Here is a 20,291-nt window from a genome sequence, read left to right on the forward strand (position 1 = left end):
GACCCTGCTGCCCGCTCGCGGTGGAGTGGAAGAAGAGACGGAGAGGCAGGGGCAAGGCAAAACTTGGAAGGCTGATACTGGGATACAGACGGGAAAATGAACTATCTGCTTCCCAGAGCCTCAGCCAACACAAATCACCGTCTTCTCACGACTACAAAGCAGAAGTCCCCTGAGAGTCTGACTGATTTGATCCCAGTTCCTCTCAGCTGTCCTGATTATATCTGCCTCAGGAGTCTGAGAAATATCCTCAAGAAAACCTTAAGATGCTTATGAGAAATAACATTTAAGTAGGACAGTGTACAAATGAAGAAGGGAGGTCATATAGGAACGTGCCTGCAAGGAAATGAAGAAAGCAGAAGATAAACATGTGCATGCCTTTCTTAGAAGGTGCCAGGAAGCTGGTCAGAGAGAAAAGCAATTGTATCTGTTCATAAGTTTATAGATGATCACTCTCCTCCCCAGGAATTTAGGTTTCCTGTCTATATCGTTCCTGTACTATGATACTGCCAGGCAGCGTCTGCTGTACTTATTTTACTTTTTGTGTGTTTCTGTCTCATCTGGCTAGTCAACAGTTTTGAGAAATGCAGGACAGTGTGATTTGGCTGTTGTTTGGGAACTGTGACCAGACTTGCTTAAAGCAAAAAGACGAACAGGTTTGGAGAAGCAGAAACAACCTCCAGTTTAAAAACTCAAACAAACAAGCCAGCTTAGATATTTTTGAGTCTCTCGGTTTTGCAACAATTTAACAGGTGCCGGACTATGTAGAGCTTTAGCACAATACCACAAGATTACATGTAAAGATTTTTATCCCAAGGAAAAATAACCATCATGAGGAAAGGGTATCTTCCTTCTAAGATATTTCCTTCAGACTGGCCTTTGGACAAAGTCTATGCACAACTTGAACTACACAAAGATAACTGTAGAAGTTTCAGTACTTTGAGGACACACGTAAATGTCCTTGGATGAGAAAAGTATCCTTGAGAATATGCATCCCTGGAAGGAAGACAAGATGGGAAAGTACAGATATCAAATGTACTAAGAATGTCCTCACAGGACCAATAGTCTCCTATAAATGAGAAAAGCACCTATGAGATGTCCCGGGATGTAGAATACTGCTTAATTCTGAGTGTGTCTTTACTTCCACAAGATGACACCTAATACGTTGCAGAGGGCAGGAAAATTCCACACAAAGGATATGCTATTAACGTTAAAATACGAGTCTGTCAACATTAATATATCATACTTCTATTGCCACATGATATAGTAACATCTATTATTTGAACAAGGAAATTCCACGTAACACATTAGCTTAACGCAATGACAACTTTGCCAATGTTCAGGCATACTGAATTGGCATAACTCAGTGTTTCCTGAAATCGACTGAGGATATAATTCATCTGGAGTATTTGGTAAAAGCACAATTCCCTAGGCCCCTGCCTTGAAACTGATTGTAGGAGATTTGAAAATCTGTTTTTGACAAGGGTCCCAATTACCTTATAATTAGAGAAGTTTGGCGAATACAGCTTAAATATACAATGGTATTGAAAAATAATAAATATTTACCCTGTGGAATGAAACATGAAATGTTGTATTTACTATCTCCGTGCTCAAAAATTTTTAAATGTTTTTATTTATTTTTGAGAGAGAGACACAGAATCTGAGGCAGGTTCCAGGCTCTGAGCTGTCAGCACAGAGCCCGATGTGGGTCTCGAACTCATGAACTGTGAAATCATGACCTGAGCCGAAGTCGGATGCTTAACGGACTGAGCCACCCAGGCACCCACCCCTTGCTCAAATTGTTAATCACAAATATCCTTGCTATTTATTCTGTCTTGTCTTTGCTGTTGTTTGAGTCTTTCCCTTCTGCCTCATCTTACTACTGAGGCTCACCATCAGTCCTGCGTTTTATCTGCAGCCCTTTGGACACCTTTATCCATGTACTGAGATGAAATCCCATGCCAATAACACACTGGAGTTTTCCACTTTCCATGTAGTCCCAGTGCATGACTGCCAGCGAGCAACCCCACTCAGTGTGGATTCTTAACACAGGTGGCTACCATACCTTCTGAAGTCATTATTTCACATACATCAGATCACTACTAACATTTATAGAACATTTTTCCCTGTGACAGATTATGTCCATTAAAAAAATAACCTACAATCAGCATGCTTGGTTTTTATTTTTTAAAAATCATTTTATTTAAGGGCACCTGGGTGGCTCAGTTGGTTGGGCATCCAACTTCGGCTCAGGTCAAGATCTCACTGTTCGTGGGTCTGAACCCTGTGTCGGGCTCTGTGCTGACAGCTCAGAGGCTGGAGCCTGCTTTGGATTCTGTGTTTCCCTCTCTCTCTGCCCCTCCCCTGCTCACACTCTGTCTCTGTCTCAAAAAAATAAACATTAAAAAATTATTTATTTTATTTTACTTTATTTTAGAGAGGGAGCATGTGAGTAGAGGAGAGGGTATGAGGGAGAGAAAAAATTTTAAGGGGGGGCTCCACGTTCAGTGCAGAGTCCAACAAGGGGCTCCATTCCATGACCCTGGGATCATGACCTGAGCCAAATTCAAGAGTCAGATACTCAAATCAACTGAGCCACTCAGGTGCCCGTATGTTTTGTTTTTAAACTAGGACTCCACACATTCTTCCCTATACAATCACCAACTGGACTAAAACCAAGTTCAGATTTCCTCCAGCCTCTTTCCTGAGCTCATACACCAACACTGGCGGGCATTCTCTCTCTGGCTACTATGTAGCACTTCAAAAACAACCACAGAGGAGTTAAGTTCTCATGAAGCAGTGAGCTCTTCTTCATTGTTTTTTTTTTTTTTTTTTGGATAGGCTTCATAAACAAATTTCTTGGCCATTTTGTTCACTGCTCCAGAAAATGTGTTTTAAAAAACTGTCTATCTGATCCAGCATATAACCTGGCTTTACCTGAAGCTACTAGACCACAACACTACAGAGAGACCGGTCTTGCACCAAAATCATTCAACAGATGCTGAGAGCTAGGCTGGTTCTCTACCATGAGGCTGACCCACTTTGAAGCATCATCCTCTCTGACCACTTAAAACTGCCCTTGAACTCCAATTCTGGGGCACTAATGCTTTTGTTAACAGTAAACAGGTTTTATTTTGTTTTTGTTTTGTTTTGTTTTGTTTTCATTTATCTATCTATCTATCTATCTATCTATCTATCTATCTATCTATCTATCGAGAGTGAAAGAGGGAGAGAGAATATGAGCCAGGGAGGGGACATTTACAAAAATAGCTTCTTTTTAAGACAGGGTCGTCTTTTTTTTTTTTTTTTTTTAAATGTGTAGGTTATATGAATTTAAAAGAAAACATGTAAACAAAGCCTTGTGAGTGCTGTTTCAGATACAGGCACCTTCTGGGACTGTAATAAACACGGTTTCTCTTGTGTTACTCTTTACAACTGCATCTGATTTCCAGTTAAAGATCTAAGCCAGGAAGTCCAGGTGGGCTAATAAAGTTAATGTAAGTTCTCACCAGTCAAATTTGTTACACTATAATTTTGTTACTATGGCTTAACTAATTCATTAAGTATTTACTGAGGGACAACCCAGTGTTCACTTAATATCCTGGGTTATAAAAATATTAAGTAATGAAGACAGTGAAATTACGAAGCAGTGAACAATGGTGAACCTGCCACCATTCAAGTTCATATGAATTTCATCTCTCTCTTTTTTTGAGTTTCATCTCTTAAAAATTGGGAGGTAGGGGCGCCTGGGTGGCTTAGTCGGTTAAGCGTCCGACTTTCACTTAGGTCATGATCTCGCGGTTCGTGGGTTCGAGCCCCGCGTCGGGCTCTGTGCTGACTGCCAGCTCAGAGCCTGGAGCCTGTTTCAGACAGTGACTCCCTCTCTCTCTGACCCTCCCCTGCTCACGCTGTCTCTCTCTCTCTCTCCTAGAAATAAATAAAACATTAAAAAAAAAAAGTTGGGAGGTATTTTTCATTACTTATTCAAACCAGGTTACAATTCATGTCTCTTCTTTTGAAGGGCTCTTAAACTCACCTCTAGATATATCCCATATTTGTTCTGTTAGGCAAACTTTTCTAATCACTTGCAATATAATGGAATGTTTTTAAGAGTTTCTTTTACTAAAAGGTGATGATACAAAAAGAGCTATTAGAATTTAAAACCATGACATATTAAAAAAAAAAAACCCTTCACACACATTGTGTTTTAATCCATAGAGTTAAACAAACAAACAAAAAGTTGATACTCTAGTCAGCTAACCACTGCTGAGGCTAATTGGTAATGTCAGATTTTTTGATCTCCTACCCAATTAGAAGTAGTTCATCTTATAAAATTTGTAGATATAATAAATATAAGACAGAATACTGGAGTCTTTCTTTGAGGACATGCATAAAGCACTACTGGAAAATCCATGCTTCACGGTTAATAAACTCCTTTTGGGCCTAGAAGAATCTAAGTTGTAGACACTTACACCTTAAACACCCAGTTTGCCAATATAGACCTAGGTCCTTTCAAGATTTGAGTCAGCACACTGTTCAACTGGATTATAACCTAATTTTCTATTATTACAGTGCAACACTAAAATTAACTTATAATGAAGTAGGAGTTACTTTGTATTGAATTTCTTCTTCTCCTCAGTTCCATTCACCTCATTTTAATGGTTAGGTTGAACCGTCACAGGCTTCTAAAGAGTAGATTTTGAATTTTAGGATTTTTTTGCTATATACAAAAGTTTTAATTTTCCTTACATTTTTTCCTATTAAAAAAGATTTTTTTTAATGTTTATTTTTGAGAGCAAGAGAGAGAGACTAGCAGAGGGGCAGAGAGAGAGACACAGAATCCAAAGCAGGCTCCAGGTTCAGAGCTGTCAACACAGAGTCTGTTATGGGGCTCGAACCCACAAACAGTGAGATCATGACCAGAGACAAAGTCAGATGTTCAATCAACTGAGCCACCCTTTACATTTTTATGCATGATTTAAAAGTACTAAATAACTAAGTTTTGGTTTTAAATACGTTATTTATTTACTTATTTTTAAGATTTTTTTTCTTAAGTAGGGCTTCATGCCCAGCATGGAGCCCAACCGTGAGGCTTGAACTCATGACCCTGAGATCAAGAGTTAGATGCTTGGGGCACCTGAGTGACTCAAGCTGTTAAGCATCTGACTGTTCTCTACATCCCACATGGGGTTCAAACCCACAATCTTGAGAACAAGAGTTGTATCCTCTACTGACCGAGTCAGCCAGGCACCCCCTTAAATATATTTTTTGGACAGAAATTTAAATTATATATGTACACTGATGGGGCACCTGGGTGGCTCAGTCAGTTAAGTGTCCGACTTCGGCTCAGGTCATGATCTCACAGTTTGTGGGTTCAAGCCCCATGTCGGGCTCTGTGCTGACAGCTCAGAGCCTGCAGTCTGCAGCCTGCTTCAGATTCTGTGTCTCCCTCTCTCTCTGTCCCTCCTGGCTCGTGCTCTCTAAAAATAAAACATTTAAAAATTTTTTTAAAAATAATTTAGCAACAGTAAAAAATAACTCCAAAGGCTTCAGGTGTCTCTTTTCTTTTTCCTGCCCACAATTCACTCTAGATATGAGCACCCATATCTAAGCACTAAGAAGAAAAACCCCAATGTAAGCTCCACTTTCTTTATCTACCCCAGTGTAAGCTATATATTTACTTGTAGACTTTGAGGAAGAAAAGGAAATGGGAACCTCTTAGTGCTTAGTGGTGTAAGAACCCTGAACACAGGGGACAGGGGCAGGAAGGCAGTGCCCTAGAGCAAGCAGCAATTTTAGTGAAGAATCAGAAATAAACTCTACCTAAGTCAGTGGTCTGTGTGGTTCACAGTGAGTTTAAGTTAGAGTCTGATGAGGATTGAAGCTTTGCTGGTTCCTCTTCTCAAGGGCATAACCAGTTTGTCAAGTAAGATTGAGTTTGCTAGAGCTTCCTAGAAAAAGATGACCTCAGCTATGAATATCAAGACTGGAACTTTCAAATAATTTTCTTACTAGGTTTTTTGTTTTTTTTTTTAAATCTGAGGGGCAGGTCTGGAAAAGAAGAGACAAGGCCGAAAAGCATTTAAAGGACTTCTGAGCCACCTGTAATGTGCCAACAGTTGTTGGAGAGCTCCCATCTTTATACCATCCTCCCTACAAATCTTCCTACAAACCCTGCAGAATATTTCTTTGACTTAAAAGTAGCTGTCTGCACACTACACTAGACTAACCAGTATCTTATAGGACAAAGAAGAAAGCAGACCAGTGGCTAAAGAAAAAAAAAAAAAGGAATTCAAAACGAATATGTGTAACACCTCTATTTTACCCAGTGCTCCCCTTCCCATTAGGCATTCTTTCCATTCAGGAAACTGCCTGTTTCCCTTCCCTTACAGGATTTTACTTTAACTTCAGCACATAAGAAAGGAGAAAGCAATGAAAACCCTTCCCAGGAAAAACAACATACTCTAAAATAGCAGGCATTTAAGGAACTGATCACTTATAGAAATAGATTTTTTAAATGTCTTGACACACGTGTAAGGGATTATCCCAGAACAAATCTGGCCCAAAATGCCTCCTATCATTTCCTTCCCTGCTCACAACCCCAAAAAATCTGCTGGGATATTAATGGCTCTATCACTCTTAAAATCAAAAGTTCTATGATCTTGGGGTGCCTGGGTGGCTCAGTTGGTCAAGTGCCCAACTTTGGCTCAGGTCATGATCCCACAGTTCATGGATTCAAGCCCCATGTTGGGGTCTGTGCTGACAGCTCAGAGCCTGGAGCCTCCTTCAGATTCTGTGTCTCTCCCTCTCTCTGCCCCTCCACTGCTTGCACTCTGTCTCTTTCTCTCAAAAATAAACGTTAAAAAAAAAAAGTACCACAATCTGATTTTAAACAAGTAAATGTGTTCAAAATAACTATTATTTAAAAATATGCAAAGATAGCCAAACACTAAAGACAGAAAAACCTATTTATACAATACAAAGTGTTTGGAGTCAAAAGTAATGAAAAGCACAAAGTACCAAAGTACCAAATCCTAATCTTCTACAATCTCTCTAGCTAAACACAGCTGAGCAGTGGCAACAGGGTTTGCCTGCAGCAGTTTTCAAATCCTATGTATTTCTATACCATTATTAAATAAAATATCCTGTTAGTTCACAGAAAAGCAGACAGCATCCAACTACATTCTCTGATAAAGAATGCAAACAGTAAAAGTCAAAACCTATTTTTTTCTTTTAATGTATATCTGGCTTTTCAACGCTTACCTTTTCTGACTATCTGATTAAAAGGGTAAGTAGGTAGTTAAAAATATTTAAGAAAGTGTATAAAATTAGATTAGAAGATTTTTAAAAATTGTGGTTCACTCCACTGTTGTCCCTAATAAGGAAATACAGGTGTTGGGAAGTTAACTCCACATACCTACATATTAAAACAGTCTCTTAGTGAAATACCAACATATTGAAGATAAGGATCGAAAAGTCCTATACACAATTTAAAACATATGTCACTTCTCTTAGCCTTCATGAATAAATCATGCTAATTTGGCTTGCAGATTTGATCTAATACTTTATATACAAATTGCCACGACAATGATGGTAAAATTCTCTTCTGTGCTCTATGACACTCAAACTGTTTAAATACCAAGTAAGTTGCCAGCTAGAGCCCATTATTCTGAATCATGAAAAAAAAATTCAAAGGTCCTTTTATGCTATCATTTTTCTCCATAAGAACTGTTATTAATTTTTAAACTGTATGTATGTATGCATGTAATCTCTACACCCAATGTGGGGCTCAAACTCACAACCCTGAAATCAAGAGTCTCATGCTCTTCTGACTGAGCCAACCAGATGCCCTAAGAATTATTATTCAAAATAAAACTGTCTCAAGTCAGACTATGGGAAATTTCCAAAATCGTTCTTTCTCCTTGGTTTTTATTTCTTATAAATGGAACACAGTACAACTATACATTTCAAAATTAAACTCTATTTGTTAGAAACACATCTAAGTCTTCACTGAAAAGGGAGGGAAATGGGGGTGCCTGGGTGGCTCAGTTGATTAAGTGTCTGACTCTTGATCGGCTCAGGTCATGATCTTACAGGTTGGTGACTTTAAACCCCTCTCTGGGCTCCATCCACACTGACCATGCAGAGCCTGCTTGAGATTGTCCATCTCTCTCTCTCTGCCCCTCCCCTGCTCGCTTTCTCTCTCAAAATAAATAAAATTTAACAAGGGGGGAGGGGCGCCTGGGTGGCTCAGTCAGTTGAGCATCTGACTTTGGCTCAGGTCATAACCTGGTGGTTCGTGGGCTTGAGCCCCACATCAGGCTCTGACATCAGGCTCTCTGCTGACCGCTCAGAGCCTGGAGCCTGCTTCAGATTCTGTGTCTCCCTCTCTCTGCCCCTCTCTCGCTCACACTGTTTCTCTCACTGTCTCTCTCAAAAATAAATAAACATTAAAAAAGAGGGGGGAGAGGGAGAAATGTATAATTAACATAAATGAAGAGCACTTAAAAGCTGGACACTACCCTAATCCCTTTTCTGGAGAGTAATGAAAAGGAGTCAATCAAATGAAAAACAGAAAGCACAAAGTTCCCAGCAATGACCTATTAGAGGCCTGTTGTTATTATAAACAGAATAATACATTAACACATACATTTTTGGAAGTGGGAAGAAAATGTCAGTAAATCAAAAAGTGCTTTTATCTTTCAAGCATAATATTCTTCAGAAAAATTACAAGAGATTTAGTAGACTAAGAACTGAAAGAAAACTAACTACATATCTTTAATGAAACGTTGCAGCACATTTCATCTACAAACAACAAAATCTCTGAAGGTCTTCTAATTAGCTACATACAGTGCAAGCTCAAATATATAAGATTTAAGAAAAATTTCAGGAGTCACCTCTCAATGCTCTTTTATGTCCAAAGAAAAGCTTTTCTACCTACCATGTTTCTTCCACCATCCTAATACTTTCTCAATAATCCTTCTTCGTATCTGCAATCCCATTTGACCACTATTGCTTACTTCTACTACGAGGTTGATGGATTTTAAAATTACATACTGTACTACTTCCCCTCTTAATTCTTTCCATTACCCAATCTACCAAAACTCATGGTAACTAAGAGGGATTTAAGAATTTGTGCTTAATCTCAAAATCACATTGTTTATCACATTTAGTTTACAGAGAGACTCCTGACGGCTGCCTGAGTGGCTCAGTTGGTTAAGCGTCTGACTCTGGTTTCTGTTCAGGTCATGATCTCACGGTTTGTGGGTTCAAGCCCTGCATCGGGCTCTGTGCTGACAGTGAGGGATTCTCTCTCTGTCCCTACCCTGCTCGTGCTTGCTCTCGCTCTCTCTCAGAATCAATAAATAAAAACTTAGGTGGAAAAAAAAAGACTTCTGAGGCTATACTCAATCTACTTTTTAAATTTTTAACTAGCAATCACCTTAACTATGCATTCTATGTCAGATGTTGTTTTTCACAGTATCTGATTTTGAAGGGTCTTCCATCCATACCCTCAAACTCAGAGTCTCTTGAGTAATCACAAATTAATCTTAAGCAGGGAGAGAAATCTCAATTTGAAGTCTTTAGAGTCCCTATTTGAAAAAGAAAACATATATATAGACAAAGTTATATAGTTGTCCATAAGGTTGTTTTGTTTCTTCTTTTTAAAAAACATCTATTTATTTATTTTGAGAAAAAGGGGGGGGAGGGGCAGAGAGAGGGGAGAGAGAGAGAATCCCAAGTAGGCTCTGCAGTGTAGAGTCTGATGTGGGGCTTGAACTCATGAACCATGAGATCATAACCTGAGCTGAAGTCACACACTTAACTGACTGAGCCATCCAGGTGCCCCTACACAGTTGTTTTAAAAATTAACCTTCAGGAGACTTTCTTACTAGCTATGTCTGGTATTGGTAAACGCTTACTGGTGGTGAGAATAATATCTACAGTGATGTATTCTTTTACCCCTAAATGTTCCAAACAGATGCTGGTTAGAGGAGCGAGATCCTTAAGTCCCATGATGGTACAAACCCATGGCCTAGCCAACACATGGAAGGAACAAAGCAAGGTAGCATATTAAGCATTTAAAAACAAAGATGTAGGTGGGGCGCCTGGGTGGCTCAGTTGTTAAAGCATCTGACTTCAGCTCAGGTCATGATTTTACAGTTTGTGAGTTCAAGTCCCACAATGGGTGAACTCAAGCTCTGCTTCAGGTAAGCCCCACTTCTCTGTCTCTGCCACTCCTGGGATTCTCTCTCTCTCTCTCCCTCTCCCCCTCATTTACTTGTGTCCTCTCTCTCTCTCTCTAAAAAGAAAAAAGAAAAATGTAAACAGGACTAGAAAATGAGGTACAGATGAGTCCCCCACCAAAATACCATGAGTCACTCTTGAACTCCAGAAGTTTTCCACGTTTGACTAACCATAACCTCGGCAAAATACTTGGATAGGGGGTGGGATGAGAAGGGACACCTAGTAACATTATCTGGACATTTATATATGCTCACGTGTATACAGAGAGGCACTCAAAATACTTAATAACTGGTGGCAGAGACCCCAATCCTTCAGAACAGACACTAGTCAGTAAGCCATACGTAGTGCCAGCCTTGCACTGAGGAGGACAGGACTCACATGAAGTGAAGAAGAGAAAACCCTGCACCTTCACATCAAAGATTCTTGTCTGTTTGCCGTTTTTCACTCTGAAATGCCTGGGTGGAAACAGAGGGCAGATGCAGTGTTCGTGCAGACTAAGGGCTGGTGAGGAGAGAGCAATCCTTAAAATACTCCACAAAAAAGAATTTTAAAAACAGTATGGCCAGTGTCTTGAACTATGTACCAAAACCTTGGGAACTTAATAAAGGCACAAACTGAACATGACTTATGAGAGACAGACCACTAAACCATTTGCAGATGGTAAATATTTAATTTTCAAACTGTGTATCAGGTATAGAGAAGTGTAAACAAATTATGAGTATTTACTTTCAGGAAAAAAAATAAAGGCAAAGCTGCTGAGGCAGAACTACTAATTCTTATTTAAAAAAACTAGCTTTTCACTCATGGAAATGACTCAATTTTCTGCTGGAGTCTCCAATTTTGAGTGTGGAAAACTAAGTAGCTGTCCTGCCCTGGTGGAGTGATGAAGGTACTATACCAGGGCCTACTGGTTAGTGAGGATGTTAAGAATGCCTGGTTCAGGAAGAGACACCCCTCTCTGTTGTATCTGGTAACAGAAATTAAGTCAAAAAGAAATTATTCCAAATTTCCCACAACAATGAGGATGGAGATGCGGTCAAGTCCACATTCCTCATACTGGTAGCTGGGACTGTACCAAAAGGAAGCAAAGTCACCTTTACAAAATAAGAACAACAAATTAAGAACAGTAGTAAAATGTGCCAACAGTGTTCTGAGGCTCCCCAAGCTGCCAGATGAGAGCAGTTCTGAGCTGCTAGATGGGAAAATCTGGCTTCAGGACCACATAATGTCCACTGACCAACTGTTTTAACTACACACCTTACAAGCAACTGTAAGCATCCAAGTAAGCAGTGTAAATGGGAATAAAAGTGAGCCTGTACTACTCACAGCTTTGTGAAAGCAGGGCTGTAGCGGAGATAAAATAGGACGGTGGTTACGTAGGGACTCTACAACCCAGAGGGACTCCGGCTGAGTCCAAACACCTGGCTCTGCCCCTCGGCAGCCGTATGTCCTTGGACACCCTATTGCTCTTGAGTTTCAGCTAATTTGTTTTGGAGACATTTAGGGGCTTGATGTACAATGCAACATTAGTTGATGTGCAATGTGCAATTGCTTGTGCCAAAATTCTCCAAATCCCAGATCTACAGTTCCAATTCTCATCTCTCACTTGATCTATTATTACCAATAGTAAAGGGGGGAAGGGCACTCTTTTGGGTGTACTTTATCATTTCTTAAAAACTGAATATATGCTGACTCAGATGTCAAGTTAACTATCCAAAAAGCTTTCAAGGCAAGATTTCCTTTGTGCATTATTCCAGGTCCTTGGCTCTTAGCCAGTTGGGAAAGATTAGAGTAGAAGGAACTTGTAGGGACCTTAGAGCTCTGACCAATGAACCAAGAGATCTGACCTAATGAAAACAAAGTAAGCGATACGTTATAATGAGATGTAACAATGAATTACTACCTCTGACTTAAGATTTTAAAATTTCATTACAAAGACATCCTTGTAGAAGAAAAATTAAGCAGGTAGCAAGAATACCTGCTTTTCAGAAAGAGCTGTGCTGCAGGGTGGGGTGTCTATAACCCGTTCACGGCACATTTGCTAATGTCTCCTGAATTTGGTCAAGATCCCACACCGTGCTTTTGCAACAGGGCGAGAATGGCCAGTGTGGATAAACCAAGCGTGTTAGGTGGCACACACGCCACCTCCTAGGATGCGTAAAACTTGCTGTTAAAAGATCATTTTAATAATTATTATGCAAACAGTATCAGTCCACTTAGTAGGAGACAGAAGATAGCGACCTAGCTTTACTTTTGTTAGAAATAATGTGCGTTAACACATCACTTTAGATACAAGTGGCTTCACTTACCACTTCTGTTGATGTTTCTGCATGCTCAGAAGTAACATGTTCTTGAAGAGATGTCTCCGTATAGCCCATTTTTCCACAATAGGGACAAGTAAAAGACTGTGGCTGCTCTACAGAGAAAGCTTCCCCACCATAGTACAAATCTGAAAAATAAAGTGGAACTGCAGTGAGAAATAATAATTCTTATTTCCTTTTCGTATGTGAACATATAAACATATGGTAGGTACAATAATGTGAAACAATTATGTACCAAAACCTTGGGAATCTCTAAAAACCTCACCCTGTCAAAGAGTACTTAGCTTAGGTCCCTCTTATGTGCAACACCTTCTTTTGCCTGGGACTCCAAGACACCTCCTCCAAAATTTCTTTTCCGCCCACATAGCTATTATTGCCTTAAGAGAAAAACAAACTTTTTATCCTTTTGTTTAATTTTGAATTTTTTAAAGATTTATTTTTAAGTACTCTCTATACCCAACGTGGAGCTTGAACTCACGACCTCAAGATCAAGAGTTGCAGGCTCTTCTGACTGAGCCAGCCGGGCGTCCTCCCTTTATTTAATTCTGAAACATCTCTCATTTCACATCGAGTTCTAATTTTACTGTAATTTATTTTTTCTTTGTATGTGTAGTAATGACAGTGTCAACACAAAGAATCAGCAGGGTGAGAGGTGCCAGCTGGCTCAGTCCGGGGAGTGTGTGTGGCTTCTCATCTCGGAGTTGTGAGTTCGTGACCCACATTTGGTATAGAGATTACTTAAAATAAAAATCTTAAAAAAAAAAAAAAAAAAAAAGAATCAGCAGGGTGTATCATAACACAAGAACACAAGTGCTCGGAATAGGCAACTGTGATCAATATGCCAACCCCCAGACACAGCTATTTGTCCAAAGCACACACTATTCTTCCAGCAGGAAGGACCCTCCACACTCAGTTCTTGTAAAAATGCTAACTTGAATGAAGTACTGCCGCAACATACTCTGTCCATGTTGGTTACTGAAGAAGGGACGGATTAGTGGTATTCTCGGGGAATCATTTGTTTGCCTCTTTAGTATATCTCAAGAAATAAGTCTGTTTTTCTTCATTAGTAACACAAAAGGAAATGCAATTGAAAGTATGTTATGTCACTTCATTCCAAAGAACTATACTTAACATGAAACAAATGCTTAATACGATATGATCATTTTTATAAGAGAAAATTTTATAAGAGAAAGAGTATTTGTTATGTGAGAGATTTGTTTACATTAATTTTTAGGAAGATTTAGGCTATCTTAAAAATATTTGCCCTCCCCCATACATATATTATTTATTATACGCATAAGACTTGCCAGGTAGATTTGGGATTGGTGGGGATAAATATACAAAAGAACAAACTTCTTCATCTGATAAAGGACATCTACAAAAAAACCATAGCTAACATCACATTTATTGGTGAAAGACTGGATGTTTTCCTCCCTAAGACCTGGAACAAGACAAGAGTGTCTGCTTTAGCCATTTCTATTCATTATTTTACTGGAGGGTCTAGTAATTGGGCAAGAAAATGAAAGGAAAAGCAGCTAGAGGGAAAGAAGAAGTGGAACCATCTGTAATTAGCAGATGACATGACTCTGCATATAGAAAATCCTTAAAAATCCAATAAAAAAACTTTTAGAATAAACAACAAAAACATCATAGGATATAGGATCCATACAAAAACCAACTATTTTTCTATGCACATGCTGTGAACAATCCAAAAATAAAATTTTAAAAATCCACTTACAATAGCAAGAAGAATAAAATCCTTAGTAATACATTTAAAGAGGAAGTGTAAAACACAGCCTCTGGTAGTTATAAAACTTTGTTAAAAAAATATTAAAGACCAGGGCGCCTGGGTGGCTCAGTTGGTTAAGCATCGACTTTGGCTCAGGTCATAATCTCATGGTTGACCAGTTTCAGCCCTGCGTCAGGCTCTGTGCTGACAGCTCGGAACCTGAAGCCTGCTTTGGATTCCCTGTCTCCCTTTCTCTCTCTGCCCTTCCCCTGTTCATGCTCTCTCTCTGTCTCAAAAATAAATTAACACTAAAAAAATTTTTTAATAATATTAAAGACAAACTAAACAAATGGAAAAACATCTCATGTTCACTGATTAGCATTAGTTCACTGTTGCTCTCCAAACTGATCTACAGATTTAAAACAATCCCCATCAAAATCCCAGTTGGCTTCTTTGCAGAAATGTGACAAGGTGATGCTAAAATTCTTGCATAGAAACTCAAGGGATCTAGAATACTCAAAACAATCTTGAAAAAACAAAACAAAACAAAGCTGGAGGACTCATAGTGGTCAATTTCAAAGCTTACTAGTAGTTTACAGCAATTAAGACTGTGATCCTAGCACATAGACAGATCTGCAAAGCAATGAGACTCTAAGGAAAGACACATTTATGGTCAACTGACTTTTCTAATAGCTGTGTTAAGCTATCTTAGACACATAAAAATTGTGTATATTTATGGTATACAACTTGATGTTCTGATGTAGTGTGCACTGTGAAAATATCGCCATGTCTATATAGTTACCTCTGAGTGTGTGTGTGTGTTAAAAAAAATTTAAGATCTATCCTCTCCAAAAATTTTAAGTATTCAATACAATATTGTTAACTATGGTCACCATACTGTACATTAGCTCTCGAGAGCTTATTCATCTTGCATAATGAAACTCTGTACCATATGACCAACATTACACCATTCCCCTACCCCTTTCCCTTCAGATCAACTGATTCTCAACAAGGATGCTAAGACAATTCACTGTGTAAAGAATAGTCTTTTTCAGGGGCGCCTGGGTGGCTCAGTAAGTTAAGCGTCCGACTTCAGCTCAGGTCATGATTGTATGATCTGTGGGTTTCAGCCCTGCATCCAGCTCTGTGCTGACAGCTCAGAGCCTGGAGCCTGCTTCAGATTCTGTGTCACCCTCTCTCTCTCTGCCCCTTCCCCTTCTCCTGCTCTCTCTCAAAAATAAACAAACATAAAAAAAAAAAAAAGAATACTCTTTTTCAATAAATGATGCTGAGACAAATGGACACCCATATGCAAATCAATGATCTACCTCATCATTCCATACACAAAATTTAATGCAACACGGATCAAAGATCTAAATGTAAAAGCATAAGTGGTGCCTGACTGGCTCAGTAGGAAGAGCATGTGACTCTTGATCTCGGGTTTGTGAATTTAAGCCCTACACTGCGTGTAGAGATTAGTTAAGTAAATAAAACTTTAAAAAAAAATGTAAAAGTAAAAACGATAAAACTCTTAGAAAAAAACAAAAATTTAAATCTTTATGATCTTAGACTGGGTAATGGTTTCTTAGATATGACACCAAAATCAAAACAAAAGAAAAAAAAGATAAACTGGACATCATCAAAATTTAAACTTTTGTAGTGCGCCTGAGTAGCTCAGTTGGTTAAGTATCCAACACTGGATTGACTCAGGTCATGATCTCATGGTTTGGGAGTTTGAGCCCTGCATGTCAGTACAGAGCCTGCTTGGGATTCTCTCTCCCTCTCTCCTTCTGCCACTCCCCAACTCACTCTCTACTTCTCTCTCTCAAAATAAATAAATCAACAACAAAAAAATTGAAAACCTTTGTGCTTCAAAACACATCATCAAAAAAGTGAAAAGACAACCCATGAAATGGGAGAAAATTTCTGCAAATCATCCACCTGATGAGGAGCTTTTATAAAGAGTATATAAGGAAATAATAAAACTCAATAATAAAAAGACATATTACCCAATTTAAAAAATGGGCAAAGGATCTGAATAGACATTTCTCCAATGTAGATATACAAATGGCCGGCCAGTAAGCACAAGAAAAGATGGTTACTATCACTGTCATTAGCCATCAGAGAAATGCAAACAAAAACCATATGAGACACCACTTCACACCCACTAGGATGGCTGGAAAGAGAAAAGCTCTGTGTCGAGCAAGGAGCCTGCTTAAGATTCTCTCTCCCTCCCTCTTGCGTCCACTCGCGCGCTCTCTTCTAAAACAAAAACAAACCCCCAAGTGCCAACTAGGTAAGAAATTCTAGCATGAAACATTTTATAGCTTTTCTTATGGATTAACAAGGGCTTCTAGTCAACCATAGAAACAGTGTGCTTTACGAGAGCCAGGGCAAGAATACTTGCCCGCTGCTGGCACCAACGGTCCATTTATTCACTCCTTCTTTATTGATGCACTCTTTCCATCTCATACCTTGTCCATTTTCTAGATACCTGAATGGCTTTTATGAATAGTTAGGCTAGGATTACGAGAATTATTCAGAATATAAAAGATTCATGTTATTTTTAATGTATGCTATTAGGAACAGTTTTAGAACATTTTGCCTTCAACCGTCTTCACGCACGTACACGAAATTCTCAAGGACAAACCATTAGAATGTGAAGGAAATACGTACCAAAATCTACCCTTGTTAATATGCACTGCATTGGGTGGTCAGTTGTATGCCTTGTGGTTGTTGCACCACTTTCATAACAAGATGCACAAAGATCGTAATCGTAGCAAATTAAACACTTATATCTGCGACCTCGAAAATTTCCTTTTAAACATGCATCACAGCTGACACCTATTAAAAAAAAAAAGAAATATCATTAATTAGCAGCTGTAATAGGCCCCACTCCATCTCATTTTTATACATTTTTTAAGGTACAGATTTAACTCCAAGTTTCCTTTCCAAAATGACTAGAAACAACATAGTAAGATGATACGGGAACAGCCAACAATGTAGTGGATTTGTTACTGTGCTTTACATTCCTAATGAATATGACTGAAAAGATTTGATAAAATGTAAAAAACAACTTTAAAAATGCCTTGATGAGCGAGCAAGTGGATAAAGACCAAGTGAAAGAGGAATTGGTAACTAGAATCACTAAAGGGGGCAGGCATTCATTGACCAAAGCAGGTAAAAATCTGAGCTTGGATTTTCACAGTGTTGCAGGACAAAGCACAGGAAGTGAAGACCAAAGTCTGCTGAAGGTGGAGTGTCTAACAAGTAATTCCTTGTAAAAAAATTTTTTTTAATGTTTATTTTTGAGACAGAGACAGAGCTTGAGCGGAGTAGGGGCAGAGAGAGAGGGAATCACAGAATTCGAAGCAGGCTCCAGGCTCTGAGCCGACAGCACAGAGCCCACCGACAGCATACAGCCCAACGCAGGGCTCGAACCCAAGGACCGCAGGATCATGATGTGAGCAGAAGTCAGCCGCCTAACAGGCTGAATTGCCCAGATGCCCAAGCAATTCTTTGTAAAGCTGAGACCCTAATATACCCTCAGTGCACGGGTGAGCCAGAAATCGTCCCTAGGGGATTATAAAACTTGCCCCAGTGAAATCCCTCTCCTGCTTTGGCACAAAATAACCACCAAAAACAATGAAAAATCATAAGCACATATCAGCCCAGCCCTCTAATGAGTGAAGAGCCCAAATTTAAACTAAGTAACGGTTCCAAATGGTTCTCAGGTGAAAAATTTAGTTTAAAGTGGTGGTGGAGGATGGCTGGCTGGCTCATCTGGTGGAGTGTGCAGCTTGTGATCTCAGGGTTGTGAGTCCAAGCTCCATGACAGGTGCTGAGATTACTTAAAAATGAAATTTAAATAAATAAATAAATAAATAAAGTGGTCCTAAGGGAGCAAGCATTACCACCAAGCCTCTGGCAGAAATTAACTTCCAAAGAATGAATCCACACACAAAATATATACAAAAAACACAGCACCATGAGGAAGCAGTTGCAGAAACAGCAGAATCAGACTGGCAGAGTTTATATCAGAACTAGGTATCAGATAATAGTTAACAGGTTAAATAAAAGAGAAGCTTTAAAAGAGGAGGCAGCCAACAGACTTGAAAAAGAACCGAACAACATCTAGGTATTAAAAAAATTAATTAGAATTTAAAACTCGATGGCCAGGTTTAATAGTAGGAAAAGCCTCTCATTCACATGTAATATTCTTGGTTATGCAGAAAACTCAATACAGCTAAATTGTTACAATTAAGTATCTTAAGCAAGGTTGATAAATATAAAAACCAATCTAATAAAGCATTGACTGTATTTCATAACTCCAAAAAAGAAAAATTTATTATTAAAAAACATGTCATTTAAGATTGTACTTGGGGCGCCTGGGTGGCTTAGTCGGTTAAGCGTCCGACTTTCGCTTAGGTCATGATCTCACGGTTCGTGGGTTCGGGCCCCGCGTCGGGCTCTGTGCTGACTGCCAGCTCAGAGCCTGGAGCCTGTTTCGGAGTCTGTGACTCCTTCTCTCTCTGACCCTCTCCTGCTCACGCTGTCTCTCTCTCTCTCTCTCTCTCTCTCTCCTAGAAATAAATAAAACATTAAAAAAAAAAAGATTGTACTTACATGAGGTATTTAGGTTAGTAAAATTCATAGACAAAGTAGAAAAGTGGTTACCAGGAGCTGGGTAGAGGGAGAATGGGGAACTGTTTTATGGGTACAGGGTTTCAGTTTGGGATGGCAGAAAAATTCTGGGGTTGGTTGCATAACAATGTGAATGTACTTAACGCCATTGAATTGTACATACAAAAAAGGTTATAATGATAGATTTTATGTTTTACCACAATAAAAAAATTATGTCACTGGCAACAGCATTAAAAAATGCCTATGAATTGGGGTGCATGGGTGGCTCAGGTCTGACTTTAGCTCAGGTCATGATCTCCCAGATCTCACTGATAGTGCAGAGCCTGCTCAGGATTCCTTCTCTCTCCTTCTCTCTCTGCCGCTTCCCCACCCATGCGTTCTCTCTCTCTCAAAATAAGTAAATAAAACTGTAACCAAAAGTAGCCCTTTATGAAGATAATTAGTGAAAATACATTCAGGGGTACCTGGCTGGCTCAGTTGCTGGAGCATGCGACTCTTGATCTCGCAGTTGTGGGTTCAAACCCCACACTTGGGTGCAGAGATTACTTTAAAAAGAAAACAAAATCTTAAGGTGCCTGGGTGGCTCAGTCAGTTAAGTGTCTGACTCTTGATTTTGGCTCAGGTCATGATCTTATGAGATCAAGCCCCAAACTGGGATTTGCACTGGGCATGGAGCCTGCTTAAGATTCTCTTTCCCTCTGCCCGTGCAGGTGCACATGTGGATATGCTCTCTCTCAAAAAAACAAACAAACAAAAAACCAAACTTAAAAAATGTATGTGTATATTAAAGACATTAAAGGACTTTAAAAAATATTAAGTTCACGGAAGAAAAGCTTCAACAAAATGAAATGTCAATTCTCCCCAAATTGGTGGATTCCATGCAATTCTAATCAAAATCACAAGAGAAATTTTTGTGGAACATGACAAGTGGACTCAAATTTTTATGTAAGTTGCAAAGGGCCAAAAAAAACCCAAGACATTCCTGAAGAAAAATAAAATGGAAAGATTTGCTCAACATATCAAAAGCTATTATAAAGCTACAGTAATTAAGAGGATGGTATCAGCAGAGACAGATCAATTGACCAATGAAAGAGAATAGAAAGCCCAAAACAGATACATACACGTTGAAATCTATTTTATGACAACAGAGTCCCTAGAGAGATCAGTGGGGAAAGGAGGATGCCAGAACAGGTAATTATCCATATGTGGGAAAAATAAAATCAGATCTCTTCCACAGATCCCATACACAAACATCAATTCCAGACAGCTTAAAGAGAAATGTCGAAGGAAACTTAAAAAAAATCTTCAAAGGCCATGTAGGAGAATATTTTTTATGAGCTCAGAATAGGAAA

The 20,291-nt window shown here is 39.1% G+C and overlaps 1 protein-coding gene across 2 annotated transcripts in view; it reads right to left on the minus strand.

Annotated features, from left to right (window-relative positions):
• The window catches only part of KCMF1 (potassium channel modulatory factor 1), an 80,201-nt gene that overhangs the window by 11,367 nt on the left and 48,543 nt on the right, over positions 1-20,291 (minus strand). For both annotated transcript variants that reach the window (XM_039217609.1, XM_039217608.1), the window contains 2 exons: positions 16,972-17,139; positions 12,555-12,694 (listed from right to left, as the gene is read on the minus strand). In XM_039217609.1, coding sequence (XP_039073540.1) covers positions 12,555-12,694; positions 16,972-17,139 — 308 coding nt within the window. The remainder of the gene's footprint in view (positions 1-12,554; positions 12,695-16,971; positions 17,140-20,291) is intronic.

The sequence above is a fragment of the Hyaena hyaena genome, unplaced genomic scaffold (assembly GCF_003009895.1).
Source record: "Hyaena hyaena isolate Hyena2069 unplaced genomic scaffold, ASM300989v1 scaffold_699, whole genome shotgun sequence".
Taxonomy (NCBI): domain Eukaryota; kingdom Metazoa; phylum Chordata; class Mammalia; order Carnivora; family Hyaenidae; genus Hyaena; species Hyaena hyaena.